Source organism: Protomyctophum parallelum (genome assembly GCF_964188405.1).
Source record: "Protomyctophum parallelum genome assembly, chromosome: 9".
Taxonomy (NCBI): Eukaryota; Metazoa; Chordata; class Actinopteri; order Myctophiformes; family Myctophidae; genus Protomyctophum; species Protomyctophum parallelum.
The window spans coordinates 8,753,962-8,780,321 of NC_139706.1; the positions used below are offsets into that span (position 1 = coordinate 8,753,962).

Sequence of the window (26,360 nt, forward strand, 5' to 3'; positions counted from 1 at the left end):
TATTGTCTGAATCAACTTCGCTTGTGTTTGTTTACGTACTACTTTGAGAGCTGTTTCAGTATACAATGCAAGTCAATGACTATTTTGACTAACTGGGGCAATTATGTTTGACTTGTAACTACACAACACAAACCTCTACCTAAGTGGTCTTGCACTTTAACCACTTAAACCGTCTAAGCTCTGTGAAGGTCTAATACTTGGTTGACCAGGTTGGCTGGCTCTGTATGTTTTGTACCAAATTTTGTTGCTGAAATGTCTGATGTTGTGAGCTTGTAGATCTGCTGTTTTCGGCGAATGTTCCCCTGAGAAGACACCATTTCCGCAGGTAGTTCAGCGAGCTATGCTGTACGTACGGCTTGGAAAAGATGACGAAATGACGGGAGGCGAAGTTGGAGGTGACAGAATTGAGGATGTTACGATTGACTGTAGGAGAGCCAAGATCGAAAATGACTATTGCTAGAGGATCAGCCCAGGTTAGAAGGTTTGGGGATAATGGGTTCGACATGAGAAAAGGAGGGATGAGGGGTAAATTGAAGAAGGATGCTGAAGATGGAGGATGAAGGCCAGGTGGCCGAGAAAGATGCAGAAAACAGAACCATAATGGTAACAACTACAACTGATCTGAAGTAAAAGTATCAATACTGCAGTATTGTAAGGTACCTTGCAGTATTGTAAGGTACTCAAGTAAAAAATGACTTGAGTAAAAGTATTGGTATCAAAATGTAGGGCATACGTGGTACCAAAAGTAGAAAGTACTCATTATGCAGAATGTCTCATTTAAAGTTTTAAAATATTTTTGAAAATAGCAGATCTACAAGCTCCCAATGCATCACATCGCGACACATTGTGAGCTTGTAGATCGTCTATTTTCAAATGACTGAAATGTATATAGGGCTGAAGTGGACCTTAATGTATGTTTTGTCCATTCATCCATCCATCTTCAACCGCTTATCCGTAGTTGGGTCATGGGGGTAACTTCTCCACCAGATTTCTCCAGACGTCTCTCCAGAGCAACATTAGTGACTTCCTCCTGGGGGTTCCCGAGACGTTCCAAGGCCAGTGAGTCGATGTGTTTCCTCCAACTGCGCCTTGGTCTACCCCGGGGTCTCCTCCCAGTGGGATGTGCCTCCAGGACCTCCCTAGGGAGACGCCCGAGAGGCATCCTAACCAGATGCCCGAACCTGGCTCCTTTCCAGGCGAAGAAGCTCTACTCCGAGTCTCTCTCGCGTGACTGAACTTCTCACCCTATCTCTAAGGGAGATGCCAGCCACCCGTCGAAGAAAACTAATTTTGGCCGCTTGTATTCGCGACCTTATTCTTTCGGTCATGACCCACACATGACCATATAGGTGAGAGTAGGAATGAAGATTGTTTTGTAATAATCCAAATTTACAAACTAGTAACTATAGTTTTAAAATAATTGTAGTGGAGTAGAAGTATTTGGATCCGAAATGTAGTGGAGTAGAAGTACATGTATTGGAAATTGGAAATACTCATGTAAGGTACAAATACCTGAAAATTGTACTTAAGTAGGCCTACAGTACTTAAGTAAATGTACTTAGTTACTTTCCACAATTGAATCGTAGCCCTAACCCTGTCAGTTTCCTTGTTGCCTCTTGGTTTGCATTGCTTTTCGACAGTCCCACCTGTTTTTCTAGTCATATGATCCAGTTTATGCAATTTGATATCATTTCAGTGACAAGAGATGACACATCACAACATGCATTCGGGTGCAATGTTGCATTCTCACCCAAATTGATGGATGTTCTCTCCGATGACGTTTGTCGGATGACTGAGGTGTTTATGAAGAAGGCCCTTTCTAGTCCCCATGCAGCATGTCTTACTGGACTTACTGTGGACGTAGAACAGCTTTGGATTCTGATTTCCACTGTGCTGATGATACTATATTTAGATCTCACAGTAATCACCCCAGACAGTCTATACACACACACACACACACACACACACACACACACACACACACACACACACACACACACACACACACACACACACACACACACACACACACACACACACACACACACACACACACATACACACACACACACACACACACACACACACACACACACACACACACACACACACACACACACACACACACACACACACACACACACACACACACACACACACACACACACTCTTTTATTAACCATTTCTGTCTTGGTTTTGATTTATTTATTAGGTGAGCCAGGAAGTGTGGACCACCGTTTTGGCTTTGATTTGGCCTATTATTGCAAATCTGCAATGCAATAGTGACAAATATGATTCTGTGCAAAGTTTTACAGGCATTTCTCGAGGCTTTGTGGGGTGGTTTCGGAATGTTATGTTGTGTAAAATAAATGCATTGTGAAAACCACAGGAAATTTACTTTAGAGAAAGTTTAAAAGCTACTGAGCTACTAAAAACAATCCTACTGAGCAACTTTAACTTGATTGTAGTGGAGTACCTATATGTTTGTTTGACCATAATTTGAGTATGGGGTAGGGTGAGATGTCCCCCTTTGCGTGGGACAGTCTCATTTCCAAGACTTTTCAGGCGTCCCACACATTGAGACCCTGTCCGACATTGTGACTGGCAGACATCAATGTTCAAATCCCCTAATAGTCCCCTAATTAAGAGTTGGCTTTCTGCTTTCAAACATGTAGTAGTTGGAGGGGCTACAGCATTTTATAAACAGAGCTATGTCACATTTTTATAAACAGAGCTATGTCACATAGGCTATACAAGTTATAGGCCTACAGGCCCAGCAGTCTGCTGGGCCTGTAGGCCATGGCCATGGCCCAGGGGTATAAAGCTTTTTTTGAAACAAATATAGCAGCAATCTTTTTTAGTCCCAAAGTGACTTAAATATTACCCAAAAAAAAGCCTCAGATTCAGCTCTGCTTACATGCTGCTTACACTAGGTCTACTCTAGCTGCACTCTGCACAGGTCTATGATCTCAGTCAGTCTACAACGCTTGCTACAAATGGGTAAACCAGCGCCCCCCACAGGCGTTTCCTGGACATGGGTCCTTGTCCTTTTATGGCTCGGCTCCTTCTTTCCTGGTTGGCAGAAGTGGGCGTGCCTTACGGGAAGAGTGTGAGTGAGAATGACGCACGTGTAGAATGTTGTTGAGTTTCAGTCAGAAGTTAGAACTCAGAATAGAAAATAAGCTTCTGCCTTCAGAAGAGAAAGTTACACTGGCCCCTGACACACACAGACAGGCAGACTGTATTCTAATTTAAAGGTAAGAATATATTCCGGGTTTTATTTGTTTTATTTATTTTATTTTCCTCGTCGATAGTGGTCAAATATGCAAACAGGTGCGCCTCCCACTGCATGCTCTCAGTCAAACATCAAGTGTTTCAGTAATGACTGTGACCTTTTTACGGGAGACAATGAATGTAAATGTAAATATTATAAGCAAGCTGCTACTTTATTATTCAACTTTAACTTCAGAATCAACGAAACAACGGAATTGAGTAGCAATCATAGACTGCAACTGTAGCAAATAGCAATCCAGCTCAGTGCAATTAAAAAAAGAATACATACAATTCTCTATTATAAGAAAACATATAGCACAACACTAGGTCCATAAAGGTTTATAAAGTGTCAACTGTCAAGTATCTCAGCTCTGTGCAGTTTGACAGCTCTGTCTGTCCTGCTTTCATGGCCTTATAGCGCCTCCTTGAGGGCAGAAGTTCAAACAGGTGGTGGGTGAAATTATTTGCCATGACTCATCAATCACATTCACATTTCAAGTGATCATTACCTTTATAGGTTGTAAAGAACGTATTGCATTGTATGAATGTATAAACCATATTGTAATATGATTGGAGCTAGTAAAGCTAAGCCACATGTTGATGAAAAGACTGGATCTACATCCAGTTAATAGTTGTATCCATCCACAAGTGAAAAAGCAATTTGTTCCATTATTATTGATTATGAAGTTTGTGTTCTCTCTTATTGGAAACCTACATTTAATCGTTTGTTGAATGACGTGTTACTATAACTCTAGTCTAGGTGGACAGTAAAATATCCAAACTCTTTTAAATCTCTTTTAAAAACTCATTGTATGTACAATTGCATTTCATTTCCCCCCCTCCATTGCATTTTCACTGTGTTGGCTACTCCTGTACTGCAGCATTATTATATTATTTATTATATAACTTCCTTGTTCCAGATTACCAGTTAAACATCCAACTTCCTTTTTCCAGGTGGTAGCCTACAGACTAGCCATGGTTCATGACTCTCATATTCATACAATCATCATGGCACTCATGTTTCAGGGCTACCTACAGACAGACAATATGGTGAACTGTTGCGGTTTGATTTCTGCCAAGAAAGACCCAGGTACAGCATAATTATTTGAACAAAGAAAAAGAAGAAGAAGAAGAAAAAGTCTTAAATTACACTAAATTCGTCATTTCAACCCAAACTTTTTTTTTTAAGTGCTCTAGCCCCTCCTATATCCAGCTTTTGGTTTCTGTCCACAACAACGTTGTCCTACACTAACCCATTCTGACCGGGCACCCATTTTGGTGTCGGCATCATGTTATGCTTTAGCTATTTAAAAATAGCAGATCTACAAGCTCATATCGCGCCACCGAGTGGCGCGATACGAGCTTGTAGGTCTGCTATTTTTAAAAAAATCTAAGAGCGACTGACATTTTTAGAATCTGATCTCAGGTCAGAATGGGTTCATCAGACCAGTGTGTGTCCAGTGGAAACCTCGTATGAATCTGATCTCAGGTCAGAATGGGCTAAACATTACATTCCCATTGACAATGAATAGAGAATTTTACGTCGTGGTGTCTGAGCTAATAGACATAGTGTCTATTTTACGGCATGATGATTGATAAGAGCGCCCCTCACTTCACACGGGTGTGATTTGTTTACCTTCAATTACCTTATGTTTATTTATATTTTCAGTTGATTATTGCTTCTCCCCTAAGGCCAGGTCTTTCTTGTGACGTTACTACACTGATCTTAAGTTTTGGGGTATATGAGACTGACACACTATGAACTATATTTTGATTACTTTGAACCTTTTCAGACATGGCAGACACATTTGTATAGCTTTTGATTAGGTACATTCATAGTTTAAATTATAAACTTTGTATGTATTTATTTATTTGCTCTGCCACTACGTGCACACAAGATAAAGAGTCGACTCACTACTTCAACCCTTTTCATATCGACATTTATTCGGCATTTGAGCCACATGGACCACCATTTGATGAGATTTAGCCTCTCAAACCGGATACATTAATTATTCTACAGTACATTCTCTAATTGTGCAGGTTTATTTTAAATGAAGTAATGCAGATGTTTAGCAATTTATTTAACTCTTGAGAGCGTAAACGGTTTAATGCTACACTCTCAAGAGTTAAAGATCTATAAGCGTCCAATTGGTTACCAACTCTCCATCATTTAGCTGAGAACCACCTCAAGGACCACTGGTGGTCCCCGGGCCCGGACAGCTGGTTGAAAATCACTGCACTATACATATGTAGTGTCATATGTAGTCACTCATAATGGTTTTAATCCTGCTCATAACCTGCATTATATGGCTGTTTAACGGCTGCATTGTGTAGACTGAAGCAGAAGTGGTATAATCAAAACAAGTACTATGCTAACGTCTCTCACTATGCTTCCGTTTGTCTGTCAGTTCCTCTGAAAGGCATTGATGTGGAGGTTGAGGTGAGCGACCATGTGGCGACAGTGACCTCCATTCTGCAGTACGAGAACAACGAGAAGAGCCCCATAGAGGCCGTCTTTGTCTTCCCTCTTCCTGGCGATGCTGCCGTGTGTCATTTCAGCGCAAAGATCGGACAGACGGAGGTTGTGGCTGAGGTGAAGGAGAAACAGGAGGTGAGAGGTTGTCGCTGAGGTGTAGGAGAAACGGGAGGTGAAGACAACGCAAAGCCAAGCACATTTGGGTTTAGAAGACACCATTCTTATTCCCCAGAGGAAATGATCTTCCCTATTGCACTGAAACTGAATTGGTCAACACCTACACAAAACTACTTTTGTTTTGCATCACGTACGTGACACTAGAGTTGGGGCGGTATGGAATTTGTATGGAATTTGCGGTAAGGTAAAGAGGAAAAAGTATGTATGAAATGGAAACCTACAACCTTTCAGGGCAGCGCTTCTGCCCCCCCCCCCCCCCCCCCCCCCCATTCGAAAGTAGGTCAACAAGTGCATTTTACCACATCAAGATTCAGAACAAATTAACTGTGTTATGTCTGTCTTATACTATTATTATTATTAAGTATATATATTAAAATAAATTGAACCGTTTTCTATAGCCTACAAAGTACTCAGCCTGTGGAAATAGCCCCTCCCCTCGGCATTGTGCTAAACTGAAGTGACTTCTTTCTATGTTCGTTTCTCCGCAAAAGACCAACTAGAAAAAGTGCACAGGTCTCTGCCAGGTCAGGTAGGTTATTGTGGGCCAGCAATGATCAAAATTCGCCAATCAGGATGGAATATGAAAATTTTGTGTTGCCAAAAATACTACTAAAATGAATATTACACAGTAAGTGTCGCCATAGAAAGACAAGTCTGTCAGTGAGAATTAAACCATCACTCGTCTATCCTCTCAGGCTCGAGAGGACTATGATGACGCATTGAGCTCAGGCCAGCAGGCCTTCCTATTGGAGGAGAGCGTACAGAGCCCTGATGTATTCTCGATGAGTGTGGGCAGTCTGCCTCCAGGAGAGAGTGTCTCCATCAGGCTGGAGTATGTTATTGAGCTGACTGTGGAGGCTGACGATGGGCTGAGATTCTGTCTGCCTGCTGTGCTCAACCCCCGCTACCAACCTCAAGGTAGGAAACAACCACCGCTAATTACCTCTAATTACCTCAAGGTAATTAGATGGATGTTATATGTAATATTATAGCATCCGCCGTTTGTCCAACCCTATCCATTGTGTGTGGTTCCTTACGGTCTCTCCATCCACCATCCCCAGGGCTGTTGATAGCTATAGTTCAGTCAGACAACTCTTTGAATGAATTTAGAATATATATTTATTGTGCATAAATCCTAATTGAGCATAGATATATGAAGCATAGATTGGCGTCAGGGCTCTGTCCCTATTCATTCGCTGTAACATTAACATTTTAGTTAAGTTATAAGCCATATAGAATTACAGGGAATGAATTAAGATCCCCCGGGGGATCTGGAAACAGAGCCTACAGGTGGATGCTGGGGAGGTGGTGGGATTTGCAAAACCTCATGAGCAGCAGGTCAGCAGGTAAGCGAGGCAGGGAGGCGGCAGGGAGGCAGCAGCGAGAGAAGCCAGGAATGAGCAGGTAGGCAGAGAAGTTAATCAGGCAAAGCGTGCATGGCTCAAGTTACAATACTTGGAGGGGAGGCTCATAATAATTATTAAAATTACTTTAATGAATTATTTATGTTTCGCCCTATAACTCTTGAAGCATAAGTTTCCGACAGTGTGCAGGTAATTTTCTTTGTTTTTCAAACCTTTTATGCTTACAAAGCCTTACAAGCCTGAGGAAGGTCGCAAGACCGAAACGTTGCTTCTTAATAATAAATGCTCTGAACCTAGCAAGTGGCGGTGTGCGGGTGTCCCTCCTTTCTACAATGCTTACAAATATAAAAGAAAGATCTTCTGAGCACAAAGACGTTTTTTAAGGAGAAATCCAGCTGGCTATTATCAACCATTCCCAACGTTATTGTTGATCATGCGTGACGTGATTAAAGCATTTGTTTTCACATCGGTAGGTCAGGAAGTGAGTCATGATTAGATTTGTTACTCTTCTTCATTTATTAAAACACACCATGCCAGCAACCAAATACACTTTTTTTTGTTGACAACATGCTAATGTGTGCAAATTACAACATTTAGTACTTGTGTCCTCTCTTTCTCAGGTAGTGAAGGGGTCAGTGGAGGGAGCGGTCAACCTCAGGTGACCTCTGTTCCAGCCTCTCTAGTGCCCTACAGTCTGTCCTTCTCTGCCCGAGTGACCTCTCCTCGACCCGTCTCTAAAGTAGAGTCCAACTGTTCCCTGGACCCTCTTCAGTACCTCAACACAGAGCAGACCCAGGCCACGGTAGTGTGTGTGTGTGTGTGTGTGTGTGTGTGTGTGTGGGGGGGGGGGGGGCACGTGCCACAATACCAAAATAAAGGATATTCAATACGTAGCGTTCATACATAAACATACATTTTGCAGGTCAGGCTGGCTGCAGGACATAGGTTTGACAGAGACGTGGAGCTGTTGATTTATTACAAAGACGCCCACCAGCCCACTGCTGTAGTGGAGGCAGGACAGGATGCTGGCAAAGCTGGTAACTGAGCAGCACTCGATCGGTTTTATCTCTCTCTCTCTCTCTCTCACACACGCACACACACACACACACACACACACACACACACACACACACACACCCTCACACACACACACACACACACACACACACACACACACACACACACACACACTCACACTCACACTCACACTCACACTCACACTCACACAAGTCACAAACACTGTTGTCAATGCAGTTATTTGTCAACATTCAATACGTTTCCTATAGCAGGAAGAGCAAACTTTGTGTTATTAGATGGTCAAATTGGATTCATTTTCTTACACAAATTGTATCCGATTATCAAATTGAAGCAAATTAATGTGACAGAAGGCTTATTGGCAATTGTGATCTCTCTCTCTCTCTCTCCCCCCCCCCCCCCCCCCCACAGGTTCACTGATGGGCGACCCAGTGGTCATGCTGAGTTTGTACCCCGAGTTCCCTGAAGCTGTGATGTCATCAGTGACCTCATGCGGGGAGTTCCTGTTTCTAATGGATCGTTCTGGAAGCATGCGTGACACCGGGAATCGCCAGGGCTCTCGCATTGGCAGTGCCAGGGTAATCACCACACATGTGTTTGTATTTATACGTTTATCTGACCTGCGATCAGATTCTAAAAATGTCTTCTACATCCATACAGTTTTCTGAAAAAGCTATGTTTCTAATCTGTCAGTCGTTCTTCGATTTTTCAAAAATAGCAGATCTACAAGCTCGTAGCACGCCACTCGGTGGCGTGCTATGAGCTCGTAGATCTGCTATTTGTCAATAGCTAAAGCATAGCATAATGCTATCACCAAAAGGGGTTCCCGCCAAAAATGGGTTAACATGGACAATACAAAAAGCAATTATGCCAAGTTATAAAAACATGAAACAGTTGCATTGTATATGGGGTTTATAGTCGAGGATAATTTGCGACCCCAGTCCCTGGTTAGGCCTGGTAAGTACAAAAGCAATAACAAGCAAAACATATTAGCGTTCGCACCTCTGGCCCGACTTCAACCAGTGTTTAACCTTGTTTTTATTTTTTTATTCTTTATTTAGGGACATCCACAATCATATTATACAACCATTTTTCAATTAGTATTTCTTTGTCCACAGGTTTTCATTTTTTTAGGAACAAAAAATAATAAAGTAAAGCATATGGGAGAGATGGATGATGTGTACAGAAATGTTAAAGTACAATACAATATAATACTCATAGGAAGACATAAGAGAGCATTTAAAGCTGTGAGCAGTAATTAAAATTAAAACAACAAAACCAAAAAAGAGAGACATGAGTAAGACGGAATCATTCAATCATACAAAATCTGGTCGCAAAGGTATAATATATTCCACCCATTTAGACCAAAACTTTATACATTTCTCCTTCTGCAGTCTGAGAGATAAAGTGATCTGTTCCATATTATAAATATAATTTACTATATCTATCCATTATTTTATGGTGGGGGCCTCAGGAAGCAACCAGTGTCGTGTAAATACTTTTCTACATGCAGATATCAGAATACCGAATAGGTATTCATCAGATCTTCCCGTCTGGAAATTTGCATGTCCCAAAAATAATGTAGTAAACTCTAAGGGCAAATTTGCCAGTGTTTAATTCTTTTTTAGATCAGTTGGTCTTTTTATTTCAGTGACTGACCAAATAAATGTGGTGTTGCCCTTTGCTACCTTGAGGTTTCCGGTTGGACTCTACATTGTATTTCCTTAAACCTTTCTATTTGATTGATTGAATAGTTTATTAGACATGAATGTAAAAACAGCAACAGTGTACAGTCGAACACTCCAAAAGGGATAGCACCCAAAAACGTCCTTCTGGTCTTACAGGCCATATGCAATCAATTCATAGACGTCACCTCACATGAAGAATTAATTCAATATCATCACAGTAAAACTAAAAATAAAATAAAATCTAAATCATCAAAGGAAAAAAAACAACAAAAATCAATATCATCACAGAAAAAAAATAAAATAATCAATATCATCACAGGAAAAAAAGAAAAATCAATATCATCACAGAAAAAGAAAAAAAATCAATATCATCACAGGGAAAAAGATCAATATCACCACAGGGGAAAGAATCTATATCATCACAGCAAAAAAATTTACTTGTAAAAAAGGATTGGGGAAAGTGATCATTTGCTCTTTCAGCAGGCTCCCTTGGGCCTGCTGAAAGCTGGATTATCATTACTGTGGTTTCCTTTTTCTTAGTGCACTCTATCTCATCTCCATCCCCATAAACTCCAGCCACTAGATGAGTGAGTTAAACCTTTCTCTGCTACGTTTTCATTTGTTTGCTTTTTCCTCAGTGCTCACTCTGCTGTCTCATCTCCATCCCACATGTAGGACACCCTGCTGCTGCTGCTTAAAAGTCTGCCCATGGGCTGCTACTTTAACATCTATGGTTTCGGGAGTAGCTTTGATCACATCTTCCCGTAAGTGACTACTACCTGTCGCCTCAGTTCACAAAACGGCTTGCAATGGTGTGTGTGTGTGTGTGTGTGTGTGTGTGTGGGGGGGGGGGGGGGGGGGGGGGCGTGTGTGTGTGTGTGTGTGTGTGGTTATGTCTGATTTATACTTAGTTGAGTGCTGGTGGCGAGAAACGAAAACAACCGATTTACAAGCTATCTGCCGTCGTAAAATGTCTTCACAACGTCAGTAATTTGTGCATGCGTGCGTGCGTGCGTGGTGCGTGCGTGCGTGTGCGTGTGCGTGTGCGTGTGTGTGTGTGTGTGTGTGTGTGTGTGTGTGTGTGTGTGTGTGTGTGTGTGTTTATTTACAGCCAGAGTGTGGCGTATAATCAGGACACCATGGAGGAAGCTGTGAAGAAGGTGGAGATGATGGAGGCTGATATGGGAGGAACAGAAATCTTTCAGCCTCTCAACCATATATACAAGCAACCCTGTATTCCTGGTCAACCCAGACAAGTAAAGCACACACACACACACACACACACACACACACACACACACACACACACGCACACGCACACGCACACACACACACACACACACGCATGGACTGTTAAACTTTCATTCTTTGCTACCTCTAACCATAACTTTACCACACACCACTACATGGCTAGTACATCAAATCCTGAGTGATCTGAGAATGCATGCGGGTGAAATCACCCCTCAACGTCTTCTGACAGACATACAAGGGGTTGGAACATGCATCCAGCAAGCCCAACCCAGTAGTCACTTTGAGTGGCACCACACAAAGCCACGGGCGAACATGTACTGTATGTCGGACATTACTATTACAGTACTAACCCTAAACCCCAAACCCCAAACCGAAACACAACCGCAAGCACGTCGCAACACATGCCGGACCAAAGCAAACTTCACTTTATCCGCAAAAACATTTTTGAAAGTGGATTGAAAGTCTATTGCCTAACAAGGCATGCTGGAATGCTTTTCTAGAGTCTACTTTATTATAACACGTCCAAGTCATGTATAAGAAAAGGCCGCCCAGTAAGCGAGGCTTCCACATCTCCCTCAGCTATATCTCGGAGATATAGCTGAGGGTTGATTTCACCCAAAACCTCTGAGCACAGACCCTTTCATTTGGGCTCCATTTTACACACCCTTGTGCATATTTTACAGGCAACACCTACTGTTACTGTTCTGTGCCTGTACTTAAAACAGTAGGATCTTACACTGTCAATGGAATGCTAAGCATTACCAAAGTAACAGGGAAGATTTGTACCACTCTTCTTGTTGGTTGCACACATTATCCACCCGTGTGATACATAGTCAACATGGGGGTTGGGTAACTCCTGTAGTGTGGACATTTTAATGCCTCCTGTCATATTTGTCACCTACAGCTCTTTGTCTTCACTGACGGCGAGGTGGGTAACACCAAGGATGTTATTGACCTAGTGAAGAAGAATGCCGGATCTCATAGGTGGGGCGACCTAAAAACATGCACGCACGCACGCACGCACGCACGCACGCACGCACGCACGCACGCACGCACGCACGCACACACACACACACACACTTCGAAGAGTCAATCATTTGATTCACGCTACGTGCCTGGCCGGTAGATCGACCGTGAGGTTCCCAGTTCGATCCCGGGCTCCCCCATAGTTAGTGTGAAGTGTCCTTGAGTAAGACTCTGAACCCCCAATTGCTCCCGATGTGCAGGTTGATGCCTTGCATGGTTTCCTCCGGCATCGGTGTATGAGTGCGTGAATGTAATGCACAATCTATGTGAAGTGTCTTGGATAAAAGTGCTATATAAATGCACCATTAAAAAATAAAAAATACATGGACACCATTCCTACTAGTGCATGTCTGTCGTCCTAATGCTATTGTGTGTTGTGTGCGTGCGTGCGCCATACTGTAGATGTTTCACTTTCGGGATTGGGGAGGGAGCCAGCTCTGCTCTCATCACTGGGATGGCCAAGCAGGGAGGAGGTCATGCCCAGTTCATCACTGGAACAGAAAGGTTGCAACCCAAAGTAAGACAACTGAACAGACAATGATTTTGTATTATTTTACTGCTAAGTACAAATATATTATACCCCCCAGGGACGTTAACTTTACACCGAATATGAAACGGTCACCTTTTAATATATTCTGATCAATGAAGTGATCAGAATATAGACATCTGATCAATGAAGTGATCAGAGATCCACTTCTGTCAACGATAGAAGTGGATACAAATGGGTAGAGTGATGGTGGTGTTTTAAGCATTTTTATGTTATGCTTTAGCTATTGAAAAATAGCAGATCTACAAGCTGCCGCGCTATGAGCTTGTAGGTCTGCTAGGTCTTTGCTTCTGGGGGGTCCCTGGAACAACATATTTCCAGGGACTATTACAGGCGGGCCTATTACATAATAGTTTTGGGAGTCCTTGACATGGAAAAGGTTGAGAACCACTGACATAGAAACATAGGGTTTTTCAGAAAACTGTCAGGATTTAGAAGGCATTTGTAGAATCGTCCAAGGGTCTAAATGGGTTAACATTGTGCCATTCTACTCTCCAGGTGATGCAGTCACTTCGCTTTGCCCTGCAGCCAGCGGTGGTGGATATTTCTGTTTCGTGGGACCTGCCAAAGGGGATGTCTGTCACACCTCTGTCTCCGCCCATCACAACCCTTTTCCAGGGCCAGAGGTCACTCATCTATGCCCAGCTCACTGGAGAGGTGGAACAGCAACTTACCATCAGAGAGATACAATTCTAGGACACATCTCCTTTTTTTTTCTCCAGATAGACAAATATGTTTGACGCCTTGATTGGTGTTTTTAGTGTTTTATAGACATGGCTCTATATGTAAAATACAGTACTGTACAGTATCATTTTGTTTTAGTCTAATTTCATTATTCAAATTACACAAATTAAAAGTCTTAATACCTCAGAATAGGTATGTTGTGTCGGCCGGTAGTAAGTATAAGTCTCAGGCAGTTTCATTATGTCCCTGCATGTTTGTTTTTTGAGGGGCGCTAGCCCCTCCTATATTCAGCTATTAGTGTAGATTTTCATCTTAAACAAAACAAAATTTAATTCCCATTGACAATGAATGGAGAATGTACGTCATATGTGGACAAGCAAATCGGCTATTTCTGTCCTACACAAAGTCAATTCCCATTGACAATGAATTTACGTCATATGTGTCTGAGCAAATAGACATGTTACGTCATGATGATGTACGATGATAAGAGCGCCCCTCACGTCACACGTTTTTTGTTTTGTTTTGTTTTAAAACTCTCCCATTGCTTCTTTTTCTTTTTTGTCAGAGTTCAAGTGCCAGTGAGGGCAGTGTGAAAGTGAAATACAGGCTGGCAGACCAACCTTTTAACTACCAGCTCCTCTTCCGTCTCAAGCCAACAGAAGACTCTGGGTAAAGCAGACTCTTCTCTTTCAGTAGAGAAATTCTTCCTTTGTATAATAGATTTGCATCTTATTTTATCCATATTTTATCCATATAGGTCTCTTGAGTTGTAATCGAATCATAGGTACACACGCATTAACAACATGACACTGTGTGCAGACTGACAGTCCACAGGCTGGGCGCTCGGACCCTGATTCGCTCCCTGGAGCTGGAACAGAGAGACCAGCGAGAGAAGCAGGATGGAGCAGAGAAGAAGAGGGTGGTGGAACTCAGCATCCAATCAGGAGTGAGCAGTGTCTTCACTGCCTTCATCGCCGTCAACAAAGGAAGTGGGGAGGCCGTACAAGGACCTCTGATACGCAGAAATGTCCCAGCGCCAAGTAAGTAGACACAGATTTTAGTGCATTAATAGATATAAAGTAGAACTTCACCCATTTTCATATAATCAGTCCTCCCAAATTACACCCCGCCAGGAGTAATTAATTAATTCACCTCGTATTGCTAGGATGTTCTTCCGTTGATCTTGATAGGGGTATCGCTCTGTTGTGTAAATGGGAAAGCTATATGGAAGGTGTGGGAGTGGATGGGGCGGGACCATAACAACTAAAAGCACAAGTACAAAGTATTTTCCAAAACAATTTACATATATTTTCCCCCCCCACATCCCCATGGCAGCACAAATACAAACAAAATATTATCACAAAATGATTTGACAATAAATACAGAACAAAAATAATAATGACAAAACGAAAAATTAAACGAAAATAAAACACATTACATACAGTTAAACAAAACACATTACATACAGTTAAACAAACAAATGCACAGTTCCCTACCCCCACCCCACAGCTGACTACTCCAATTAACCACTATACATCCAAAGCCTCTTCAATATCACCTCGCTTAATGAAGTCCAAGAACTTCTCCCATATCTTATAGAATACCGCAGGTTTCTTCCTAATTACATATGTTAGTTTCTCATGTGCCAAACTGGTTGTTAAGTTCCTCAGCCAAAAGCCGATCGTAGGGGCATTGACATTCTTCCAACATAGTGCAATTGAGCGTCTGGCCTGTAACAGGCAAAGGTCGGTCATTATTTTTTCATTACTATTTAGTGTACAATTTAATGGATAAATACTGAGTATACATAATTTAGGACAAAGAGGAACTGGACCTGATGTAATCTGAGAGACATAATGGACCACAGACCTCCAGAATGTTTTAATCTCCTCACATTCCCATAAGCAGTGGAACAGTGTACCTTTATGTTCCCCACATTTATAACATAAATCAGGAATGTTTGGATCAAATTTATTTACTTTCTCCGGGGTTATGTAAGTTCTCATTATCCAATTATACTGAATTAGTCTTAATCTAGTATTGATAGTTTGTGTTTGTGCCTTGGAACATATCAAACCCCAATCAATTTCTGAGATTTCCACTTGAAGGTCCTGTGTCCATTTCTGTCTTATTTTCTCCGAGTCATCTTTATGAAACCCTTCTAGTATACCATACATTTGTGAGACCAACCCCTTTCCTAAACAATCCTGTTTGGAAAACCTCTCAAGCACTGTTAAAGGAGGTTGTTTTGTATTTTTTACACATGTAATAATAAAGATTCTGATTTGCAAGTATTTAAAGAAGTGGTTTTGCGGTACCTCATATCTCCTCCTCAGCCCCTCAAAAGACAATATTTATTTATTATTAGATTATGTGTATATTGATAGGTATGTTATGCTATGTTAGGTTCTGCTATGTCCTTTTTTCTTTTATTTCTTTTCCCTTTTATCGTATCTATTTTTTCGCTATGTCATTGTTCTTGATTTTATTTGTCTTTATGGTGTCCCAAGTGTTTTTTTGTTTTGTTCTTTGTTGTTGTATCTGTATGACCACACTGTGGTCATACAGCCTGCCCTGTGATATATATATATAAAGTATATGTTAAAAAAAAAAGGATGTTCTTCCGTTCAACCCTTACTTTGAAGAGCCAAAACCCACACCGGATGTTACAAATGTTACTGTGTGTGTTGTCGCATCCACTCGCAGTGGAAATCAGAAATGCTATCTGGGACAAGGAATAGGAGATAAAAGCGATTGAAAGAAACAGTCTTGACTCCAGTCAGACAGCTAGCAACCCAATGCTAATGTGAGCAGCATCTCGACTAGATCGATCAAAAGCACTATAAAAGACCAATTGGCGTGAATCTACGCCAATGGCACTAGGCCAGACTAACGCAAATGACAGGCAGGCTCCCAGTTACATTAATCTGTGTCTCAGAGGAGGGCTGTGGACAGTTCAGAAACCTGCCTACCAGTGACGTCATCTGTAGGCAGATTTGGTCATTTCAAAATAGATTTAATTTGCTTCCGTTTTGTTTGTATAGAAGTAAAGTCCACTGGAATGTTCACTAAATATGTTATTCTTTCCCTGTCATAGTGCATGCATACAGAGCTACGGTCAATTTTATGGCACTGCCACTGCCTGGCAGAAAGGTAGAAGGTAAAAGAAAGAAAAAATACAACTGTATTTTTATATATTGAGAAAGATATAGAAAGAGTTTTAAGACCTAATTTGACATGGGTAGAATTCAAGTAGTGCAAGTGCTTTAAAGTAATTAAAGTCCCCTGTGGTACTGGTTAACTGGAACTGGAACTTTGTCATTTCAACAGCAAGCTGGAATCGCTTCATTCCCATTACAATGGCGGCATCTCCTGGTGCCATGGTTCCCAAACTTTTCAGCCACCGACGTGACCGACCCCAAAATAATGCTGCAGGTAAATGTATGCATATAAACATGCACGTTTGGTGCGCTTTTGTCTGCACATGTGATGTATTAAGCCTAGGGCTATAGTGGTTTTGTAACAATCATGGTTAAAATGTACATTGTATTTCACTCTTTCTGTTGAATTCTATGCAGGTAGGTGTGTGTGTGTGTGTGTGTGTGTGTGTGTGTGTGTGTGTGTGTGTGTGTGTGTGTACGTACATACATACATACATACATACATACATACATACACATACTATATACACCACTGCTTCTATTTCTTTTTTCATACAACCACACTTTCATAGAAACGATATATTAACTAGGTTAATTAACAAACAGCAGTGATTTACGTTTGGACATTATGTGAATGGCACATATTTCAGCAGGCCACCAATTTCACCGTGACACCCCCATGCTGGAGGATGGAGGATGAATAAATTGATGAGATATGGCAGTCATTACATGATTAGAGACCAATTTTTTGGGAGGCACAACTAATTGCTGAATTGATATTTTCTGGAGGTGCAGTGTACATATTTCTCACCTGAATGTGGGAGGATAAGCACAATAGTGTCAGGGTGTGTGTGATTTGCATATCTGTAGTACCCAGAGGTGTGGACTCGAGACTTGGACTTGAGACTCTACTTGGACTCTATATTCACAAAATTGTGTGCATGTTGTATATTACAACAGTCCACTCTTTTGTTATGAAAGAACAACTCCAACTCCAACAACTGTGTTTATAGTGCGGAAAAGCGTACAATCACGTTTTGATACCGAAAAACCTAGGCTTTGCTAGGGAAATTGTATCAAGCCTCTCTTATCAGTCATTTAACATGACCCTTTTACTTAATCAATAATCATTGATCAATCTCTGAGCAAGCACGCCACGTCCACTCTTAACCAACGCTTGTGAAACACAACATAGTTTTTCCACAGAATAATAATTCTGTCCTGCTGGCGAATCGATCGCCAGACTAAAATATGGACTACACCATGGTGGAACCCCCTAACATTTCTCATGACCAATTCACTCACACTAGTCCATGCCTCAGAATCTCTTGACCATATTTTTGTCTGTACTCTGGACCTTACATACATAAGTTGGCCTTCCCTGTCCTGAATAACACTGTATTTATGTCCGCTATAACACTGTATTTATGTCCGCTATAACACTGTATTTATGTCCGCTATTTATTTGAACTGAATATGTACTTCTCACCCCTACACAAACATGCGTCCATGTGTGGAATGAAAAGAAGCGCCCATCCAGCCAAAATCTAAAGCCTTCTCTCAACTGAACCCTGCCTTCTCTCACTCAACTGTGGTTTTCCCTAACCACACAGTAATTAATAAAAACTATTTCAGGCCTGCTGCCTAAATTAGTGCACTGACTATATTAAACAAAACTTGCACACCTATTTTCAAGAACATTGTCCCAAAACACCAAAACAAAATCGTCTCTCGCTGATCGATTTATTCGTGAGCATATCCGCTCCTTCACAGGTGTAACTACTGAATGGGACATATGTTGTATAGGGTGTGTGCTGTGCTGTAGTCCTGTACTAATTTTAAAAACACTGTCTGTTTTCCCAAGGTTGTGGTCATTATTTAAACTCGCTTACTTATTTGACGCTTAGGTCCTTATAAGACTAAAGTTGAACTATCCAGATGGGATACAATTATTCTTATCTTTAATCTTTATACAGGCGGAGTTCCCCTTCTAAATGGATTACAGCTGAGCTTATAAATTGCACCAAAATTCTGCAGAAACATGGGCTAAAGGATGAATTAGCCCCTACTATTACTTTGAGTCATTATATTATACTTGCTTACGAAAATGTCAAATCTACCCTAATGCACTCACGTATATGTACGCGCGTACGTACACGCACAGCTCCCTCTTTGAATAGGACACAAATTTCTCTTACTAGACCAAACAATTCCCTGTTGTCTATCTTTCTGTGTGCGTGCGTGTGCGTGTGCCTCAGAGCTGTTACTATAAACTCCCTTATTCTACATGTCTGAATGTTTAAAAAACTTGCCACACTTTTCCGAATTCCACCATAAACTGGTAAAATAAATATTTAAACTTCACATTCCACATCGTAATGCGCTGTCGCTGTAGATATGACCCCAACAATGCCCGTAGTCACGTGATGGAAGGAAACATCCTCCTTTCATATGCAAAAACAAACAAGTGTTCATTGTTCAAAAAAAAAAACCTTCGCATGAAATCAATGTGTCCCCCGACACAAAACACCCATGTCCCAACTTTCCGTGGTAAACAATGTTCAGTGGTAAAACTCCACAGAATGTCTTTCTGCCGCTCCTCTTAGCACAAAAAGAAAGGTCCATGTTCTCAGCATTGTCTTTCTGCATGGAGTTCCCCCCCCCCCCGGCTGGGTGGGTGTCTGGCTGGGTGTTGACGATTCAGCCTTTTGATGTGACAAAAATGCGAAATAGAAATATTCTTAATACTCTTGGGTGCTTTTTAGAATGTGGCAGTTTTACTAAAATGTATTAGAACATAAATGTTGACTACACCTACAATTCCTTTTTAGTGTGTGTGTGTGTGTGTGTGTGTGTCTGTGTAGTCGTGTGAGAAATCTACACATGGGGAGCCTCATGACTAATACCTGGTTTTATATGCTTCCGCCTGTCTGAATTCAATTACTACTTTTGTTGCTTAGGTATTCTGCGGCTTCTGCGCTCTCCCGTCCATGGCCCGATGTGTGGAACAGAAAAGATGAATTCTACGTCTCATCATCTATGCTATGGACCAATGAGCGCTCGACAACCAGGTTCATTTCAGTTTGGTTCATCTGAGTTGCAAACTGACTCTAGTCTACACCAACCGAAAACCCCCCCAAAAACATTCTCAGAACTTTATATGCGCTTCTGATCCTTACTTTAAGGCTATCTTTCTATTATTTCTTTATTTTATTTATTTAGTCAATTGAGTACCTTTTGGTGTATTAACTCTTACAGCTCACAGGGCAGGCTAAATAGACACATTGAAACTTTTACTCTAATAAAACATTAGATTCGCTTCTATATTACTGCAGTACAAGGTCGTTTAGCCACTTAATTCTCCAGATCTTTTTATAGTTGACTTATATAAACACCATATATAGCAGCTTCTGCTGCCTTCTAACTAATAGGCTGGACAATCTCTCTAGGTTTTGGCCATTTTAGAGCTTGTAGATCGGCTATTTTGCACACTCATCTAAGTGAATGAAACAGAAACTACACATGTTCAGCCGATATTGATTAATATTTCTCTTATTCAATCCATCAGCCCCCTTAGGTTAGAGGTTGTTTTCGCGCGTTGTAGTAACAACATCAGATTGAATACATTCCGTGCATAACACTGCATTGACTCACACCCGCTTGCTACCATATTAAACTCAATTCACAGGCTGTAGCGCAGCAGAATGCCAGTGTTATATGAAAACACCAGAGATAACACGTTATCAATCTTATATGCCCACCTCATTATCATCCTGGCATATAATGGATGAATGTGGACTAACAAACTGTGCATTTTTAAAGCATGACTGGGAAACACAACATCACATTTCATGCACATGGCCACCCCGCTGCTGGGGGTAGCTTAACTTTATCAATGTCCCTCAAAACACAGAACACAAACAACGGACAGAACAAACCAGCAATGATTCAACGGATGTCTCTTTACACACCAACCCTCGTAAGCTTGTACCTTGAAATGGGTCGCTTAAATCTAGCAGTGACTTTGACTATGACCAGAGTGAAACTAAAATTTGCTGTGGGAAAATATACCACAGGCTTAGTACGCTATCTGTGCTATCACAGAACGTACCCCGTTAGACAACATCTAACAGATTAATGAACAAACAGCAGGGAAACTCACAGCTGCTGTGCGGAGAGAAAGTACTCCTCCGGCTTTAAACCTAGCTGGGATACAACACTAGGCCACCTTAACAAGGAACAGTGTATTTAAACAACAGAATAATCTGTTCTGCTGACGCATCAAGCGTCAGGCTAAATGTACTAAATGTGGGAACAAAAAAAGACAAGGTTTAACTACGGTAAACCCTGCATCATAACCTAAATTTTACCAGGCAAGAGGAGAGGCACTTTTTCTCTAGATAAAGAGTAAAATATGAAGTGACTCACCTCTTGCTGGCACCGTAACTTCTGACACCAATTGTTATGATTGTGAACTAAGTACTGGACCACGAGACTGGTCACGCTAAGACGTTTACAAAGTTTATTACATTAATACAGCACATATATAGCTTGGATCCTCATGTCCTAATGGCGTCACTGACTAGACATCACAATCACTGCCGCAGCACGTTTGACCTTGCTGCTTGCTCTACTCCAGGAGCTGACTATAGAGTATGTCACAGTTCAGGCAGTACACAATACATATAAGTACATTGTATAGTTACGTACAACTACATTTTACAAGTACACAGCATGTTGTATATTACAACAGCTATCTTTGACTTTATTTCTTCCAACACCACATGTGATGATGATGGTGGGCGGCGGTGGAGCGGCGCGTTGCACACGGAAGACATGTAGACTGAGGCTACTGCTGCTTATTATCACAACATAAAGTTATATCGTGATTTTGACCTAAATGGCGATATATATATTGTAATATCAGGATAGGATGATGAAAACATTAGTGTGGGTATCCGACCCGTTGCAGGACTCTGGCTGGGGGGCACGCTTAGGCAACTTAGTTAACTTAAAACCTGGAGGCGTGGCCAATGCTGTTTAGCTATTTTGACTGGCCAAACGGTATCGGTCACACCTCCAGGTCTTAAGTTAGGTCAAGACATGTTACTTAAAGGTATATTCAGTGATTTCACTCAAAAAACCTTAGGTTTCGTTTTTGGCTGTGGGACCCAGCCTTTCGTCCAATCAGGATAGAGAGTCAAAAACGAAACCTAAGGTTTTTTGACCCCCAGGGGTTAACTGGGGGCAGGGAGGAACTCCTTATATGGCCAGCACACTCTATAGTAGGGAGGATTATCACAACAAAACAAAAAAATAAGTGATATTTGAATTAAGTGAAATCACTGAATATACCTTTAAGACACGCAAAATAGGGCCCAAAATGACACACCACATATTTCCTTATCTTAAATGCAATTCATTAATTTGGCAGTGAAGATGGATTGAGTTGAGAGAAAAAGACTGCCAAAGCAGACAACCCGCAACACTCCAAGTTAGAAGAATATCCTTATAGGTGCAAGGCTCCACACGTCCCAAACTCTTCTCCCTTCTGGCTCCAAAACTGTGCAATGCACTTCCCATTGCAGTCAGAACTGCAGCATCACTCCCAATCTTCCGCCGTAGCCTGAAAACCCACCTTTTCAGACTCCATCATGGCCCATAGCACTTACCCTAACCCCTTAGATAGCATTTCTGTTGGCTTAGATAGCATTTGACACAGACTTATAGCATGTTATGTAGACAGCACTATAATTGTATTGTATATAGTTATAGCACGCCATAGTACATATGTATAGCATAGTAGTAAATATGTATAGTTTATATGTATAGTGTATGTATAGTTTCATTATATAGATATTCCACTGTTACTTTCTTAGCTTACGCATGTTTCATGATATTGATAAATGCTTTTATGTGATGTATTCCCATGCTTTTGTTCTTGCTTAAATGTAAGTCGCTCTGGATTAAGAGCGTCTGCTAAATGCCTAAATTGTAATTGTAAGGCTCAGTAATATACAATGGCGAAAAGAAGAAAGCGCCAGCACTCAATAAATAACCTTTTTTGTGACACAACGCTGAGGAAGGCCCATTTGGCCGAAACACTTCCACTGTTTGTTCGTCCGAGGTAAATAAAGCATGTGAAAAGGACATGTATTGAGTGTTGTCGCTTTCTTTTGTTTGATTCTGCAGCATTCATGCATTCAAGATCATTTAAAGATGGGGCAAGGAATCGAGCCAGTCCCGGGCGGAGCAAGGAACACTTCATGGGTACGGCAACGACAACAGTAGGTAGGCAGACCAGGCAGGTCCCCGCCACCTCATTTCCTGAAATGAATATCTCTGCCTAGATATATTCAAACCAGAGGCATCTATCTTAACTAGCATCAACAGACTGATGAACTATTTTCGCTGCACTTATAATCTTTGATATTCTTCCTATTTTCTCTATAGCAAGTGCAACTCGGACATATAGCTGTGATGTAGACCCTGAGCCTCATAGTCGCCAGCCACCCAAAGACACACTGCTGCAGTTGATTTCCCTCCAGAAAGCCTCTGGCTCCTGGACTCTGACATCAGCCCTAGTGGAAAATGTACTGGGGAAGAGCAAGGACCAAGTGGAAAAGTCAATGCCTGCACAGGTCAGTCAAGTCAACTAGTCAAGTATACATGTATGACCACAATGACTAACCTGAGGTTAGCCTGGTAGAACCACTCCCCCTGCACAACATTTGCATTCTGCCAGAGGGTGAGTCTGGTGTCTCTCAGGCAGAGATGATGTACTCCGGACCAATTCTGGCCGGAGCGATATGCGGCTGTATGGGGCTGCTGCTAGAGGTGGGATCAACGCGAGGCTTATGACATATTGAAGCTGTGCCGCAGCGCAAATGTAAACACAACCCAACAAGACTACAACTGAAATTATTATTTTGGTCCCGCTGCTTCCGGCTTCATAGTTTCTGCCCGAGAGATCCCAGATGCAGGCAGGAGGAGGGAACTTGTGAACTCAGTACTGCCTCAATCTGGTCAGAGTCAGGTTAGGTTCAGGTAGGCTTGTAGAGAATGATGTCCTAAAATATTAATAAATTGACTGAATATCGATCAGTTCAACACTAGGGTGACCAGATGTCCCGCTTTGTGAGCGATAGTCCCACATGTCCCAAAAATCAAGACTCTGTCCCACGTTGTGATTGGCAGGCTTTCATCAAATGGCTGTGTGGAGATAGTGCTCTATTAGCCCGTTGTATGACTTCAAAGACACACACGGTGACACCTGAGTTGGCTCTGTATTTTGGTCTGCTTTTGTTTCCAAATCGCTTTGCCAGAAATAGCAGATCTACAAGTTCACAACGCATCAAAACCTTGTATCACTATGTGTGTTTCACAAGGCCACAAATGTTAAGGCCACAATGAATACATTCTTAGGCGAGATTCATACCGAATAAAAGTCGGTTCGGCTCTGTAGAGCCTACAATGTGACATCATTTTAGGTTCGGGGGGGGGGGGGGGGTGTGCACTGTACTGTGGGTACTGTGCTAAAGTCGGCTCTTCGGTGCTACTGAAAATTTCTGACGAGCCAAAATCAGTTCGGCACTACAGCAGTAAAATAGGAGTATGAATCGGCCCTTAGACTCCTTCAGTCTACACATAAATCTAAACAAAGTTCTTTAATACAGCATGAAAGGTGGACCGTACATTATTAGTCACAAACATTTCACTTGCACTGGTCCATCTTGGGAGTTTCAGAAAGATTCTAAAAGCATCATTATATGCCACCTGAAGAGCTGTATATAGTGGAGTGCAATAGGTTTTAATGTCTGTACACATGATTGTTCAGGCTGATTGTTGTGCTTGTTCAGGCTGTACATTACTCCCTGCTCGGCACATTAACAGCACAACTATTTAAGAGCAGGCAGATATACATCTATTGTCTTGCACACACACGCGCACACGCACACACACACTTTTTTATGAAGCATTTCTGTCGTTGGTTTTGATTTATTAGGTGAGCCAGGAAGTTTGGACCACCGTTTTGGCTCTGATTTGGCTTCATGGTTTCAAGATGGACGCCCAGGATGAGTGGCAGCTTCTGGCTATGAAGGCAGTGTCCTGGGTCCGTGCTCAGAAAGGTAGTGGCTACATTTACGTGGTGTTTTTATGTTCTAAAACAAATAAAAAGACACCAAACGCCGACCGGTTTTCGACAAACCGTGTCTTCTTCAGGGCGTGGCTATAGAGGACCTTTAGATATGAAACGTAAAAAACGGGGGTGAAAATAAATGAACAACAAAAGCATCTGAATAAGATGAACTGTACAACTGCATCTATTTAACTATACATACCTGTACATTTGTATGTGCATTGTATTCCACATTTTCTGATATGTACAGTACACTATGGGCTGTATGTACTCTGTATTGACAGTTTGTGTCTGTTCTTTCAGTCCCAAATCTGATGGAGTGCATGGAGGCTGGAAATACCCTGTTGAGCTGCAAGGTTCAGAGAGATGCCCTGGGGCTGTGAGAGGTGCATCTAATCCAACCTTGTGGAATGCCCTCCCTAAGGCACTCAAAGATGCCCCCACCCTCCAAACCTTCAAAACCGCCCTCAAGACCCACCTCTTCAACATTGCCTTCCCTATAGACCGATTCCGTAGCTGGTCTCATGGTCGCAGCCTACGTATTTCCTGTAGGCGGACTCGACGTAGCTGCGGGGATAAAACCCTCACCAGGCGCACCTCTTCCACTACAGTGAACGGCAGAGTGACTGATGTTAGTTTCCCTGCTTCGTCTCAACCATTACTCAATGGCTCTGGTCTACGCCACCGCGGTGGATATTAGACATTCCGTTTTATTTTATCTTTTATGTTGCCACTACTGTTGGAGCAGCCATAAACTACACAGGTTCATCTCGATGTTCTGGGCATGTTTGTAATGTTAGTGTTAGTAAAAAAGCAGGTAAAGGAGTAAAGTTTGAGGCAAACTAACATCAGTCACTCTGCCGTTCACTGTAGTGGAAGAGGTGCGCCTGGTGAGGGTTTTATCCCCGCAGCTACGTCGAGTCCGCCTACAGGAAAAACCGCTACGGAATCGGTCTATAGCTAACCCTTTTCACTGTCTTTTAATGTTTAGCTTCTAGTGATTATTTCTTTTTTCTAATAAAGTTGTTTTTATTTGTGTTGTTATCTCTGTAAAGACCCCCCATGTAAAGCGTCTTTGGGTACTCAGAAAAGCGCTATAGTTTGAGATATTATTATTATTATTAATCCTGCCTGCAGGCTCCATCTTGCCTATCCACCAGCAGGCTTGGAACAAGGAATAGAATATTATGTCTGACTTTAATGTGAACCTTTTCCAGCCTTACACCATTCCCTTCACACAGCATTTAATCTACTGCCTTGGCATTGTATTGGTTTCCCAATATCACTACTTTTGATTGCTGTAGTGTAAATCTTCTGACAACATAATTGACTAATGCACTTTTCACAATATGAAATTGTTTGCACTCCATACCAATTAAGTGCCTGCATTGATTCAGAATGGCCAAGGAGAAAATATATAGAAAATGTATATCCTGCCATTGTATGTCTTGCCTAAGTAAAACTTAGAAAAGAAGAAAAAATGCTGCTAAATTAGAGGTCCACATTCATAAACAGTTAATTGGCACAAACATTAATTA

The 26,360-nt window shown here is 41.7% G+C and overlaps 1 protein-coding gene across 1 annotated transcript; it reads left to right on the top strand.

The window, feature by feature from the left end:
* Positions 1–540: 540 nt before the first annotated feature.
* LOC310864002 (von Willebrand factor A domain-containing protein 5A-like) lies at positions 541–25,409 on the top strand (the record flags this gene model as incomplete). The annotated part of the gene is made up of 17 exons (XM_083772535.1): positions 541–626; positions 5,608–5,884; positions 6,622–6,844; positions 7,911–8,092; positions 8,213–8,327; positions 8,737–8,903; positions 10,689–10,777; positions 11,125–11,269; positions 12,169–12,248; positions 12,693–12,807; positions 13,336–13,494; positions 14,087–14,190; positions 14,341–14,561; positions 16,852–16,956; positions 23,136–23,323; positions 24,688–24,811; positions 25,126–25,409. 17 exons carry the CDS (start codon positions 541–543, stop codon positions 25,203–25,205), a joined length of 2,460 nt encoding a protein of 819 aa, XP_083628661.1. The 3' UTR covers positions 25,206–25,409.
* Between the last annotated feature and the right edge of the window lie 951 nt (positions 25,410–26,360).